The sequence below is a fragment of the Vombatus ursinus genome, unplaced genomic scaffold (assembly GCF_900497805.2).
Source record: "Vombatus ursinus unplaced genomic scaffold, bare-nosed wombat genome assembly UNPS02001287.1, whole genome shotgun sequence".
In the NCBI taxonomy this organism is placed as follows: Eukaryota; Metazoa; Chordata; class Mammalia; order Diprotodontia; family Vombatidae; genus Vombatus; species Vombatus ursinus.
In genome coordinates this window covers 17,234,539-17,236,002 of record NW_020941065.1, presented here as the reverse complement: position 1 = coordinate 17,236,002, position 1,464 = coordinate 17,234,539, and the positions used below count along the sequence as shown (strand labels likewise).

The following is a 1,464-nucleotide window of genomic DNA, read 5'->3' as shown; positions in this document are numbered from 1 at the left end:
ATAAGCCATCTCATAATCACCTCATTTTACAAAGGAGGAGACTGAGGCAAACTTGGGCTGGGCTGGGCAGGGGTGGTGGTGCCGGGATCTCTCCTGGGACTGAGAGTTTTTGTTTCTTTGCTCCTAGCAGCCAGCCCTGGCACCTACTTGGCCCTGAACTGCCCGGCTAGGGAGCCTTGCCAGCCTTCCCTCCGTCCAGCCAGAGTCCAGTCCTGGGAGCCATGGCCCCCAGCAGGGAACGACGGGTCACGATGATCCAGATGGTCCGAGGGCTGCCCCTGGCCTCCTCCCTGCTGCTGCTGGTGCTCTGCTGTCTGTGGGTGTTGGGGGCTGGCCCGAGCTTGGCCCTGGACCTAGACCTGCTGCTTGGACATTGGCAGGGTGAGAACTTTGGTTTCCTCGTTGGGTGGGGAGGTTCTTTCCCCGAGTATTCCTGGTCCTAACTTGCAGAGAAGGGTATGGGGTGTAGAGTAACGAAAGGAGACTTGGCCTGGTTCTGTCACTTACTGGTTCTGGACCTTGAGAAAGTCAATTGATGCCTCCGGTCCACGATTTTCTCATCCTAGCGTTCAATTAAATTCAGCAAACATTGGTACCAGGCCCTATTCGAGGTGCTGGGGAGACAAAGACAAAAACAACATAGTTCCTGCCCTCAAGGAGCTTACATTCTACTGGGGGAAAACATGCACGTATAAAGGGTTTTTTTTTAAATAAATTTATTTTTGCATGTATTCTGCCCTCCCCCACACTGAATAACTGCAGAAACAAAAACCACCCTGAAAGAAAATCTTCATCCTAAGCATGTATGGGCCAGCAAGCCAAATCCCAGCCTTTGCCATGCCTGCAAATGAATATCTCTCTGGATTTTAAGTTTTATCACCTCCCCAGCACCAGGGGAATGGCGTGTTTCATCTGCAGTCCTCTAGACTCATGCTTTATCAGTGCAGTGATCAGAGCTCTAAAGTCTCTCAAAGTTGATTTTCTTTGTAATGTTGTTATCATTGGATAAATCGTTCTCTTCTTTCTGTATGGGTTCATAGATTCCCAGTTTCCTCTGAAATTGTCCATTGCATCCATTCCTTGTGGCACAGTAAAAGTTCACTACCTTCATATACCACCTTTTGTTTAGCCATTCCCCAAGAGGGGGGTCATCCTTTTGGTTCCCAGTTCTTTGCAACCACTAAAAGGAACGGTTATAAATATTTTTGTCCATATAAATATCTATTGTATATATATATTTTACATATATAAATGTACATTATATATACTAAGTACATATATACTTAGTACAAGTGTATATACATATCTATATATCTCTTTTATCTATCCATCTATCATCCTTATATCTATCTATCCATCCATCCTTCTATCCATCCATTCATCCATCTATGTATCCATTCATCCTTCTATCCATCCGTCCATCCATCCATCCATCCATCCATCCATCCATCCATCCATCCATCC

The 1,464-nt window shown here is 45.8% G+C and overlaps 1 protein-coding gene across 3 annotated transcripts in view; it reads left to right on the top strand.

The window, feature by feature from the left end:
• RHBDD3 (rhomboid domain containing 3) overlaps positions 1-1,464 on the top strand; it is an 18,728-nt gene that overhangs the window by 4,287 nt on the left and 12,977 nt on the right. For 2 of the 3 annotated variants that reach the window (XM_027863414.1, XM_027863397.1), the window contains exon 2: positions 128-381. In XM_027863414.1, coding sequence (XP_027719215.1) covers positions 222-381 — 160 coding nt within the window. In that variant the 5' untranslated portion in view covers positions 128-221. The remainder of the gene's footprint in view (positions 1-127; positions 382-1,464) is intronic. The other variant, XM_027863406.1, reaches the window with a different exon arrangement.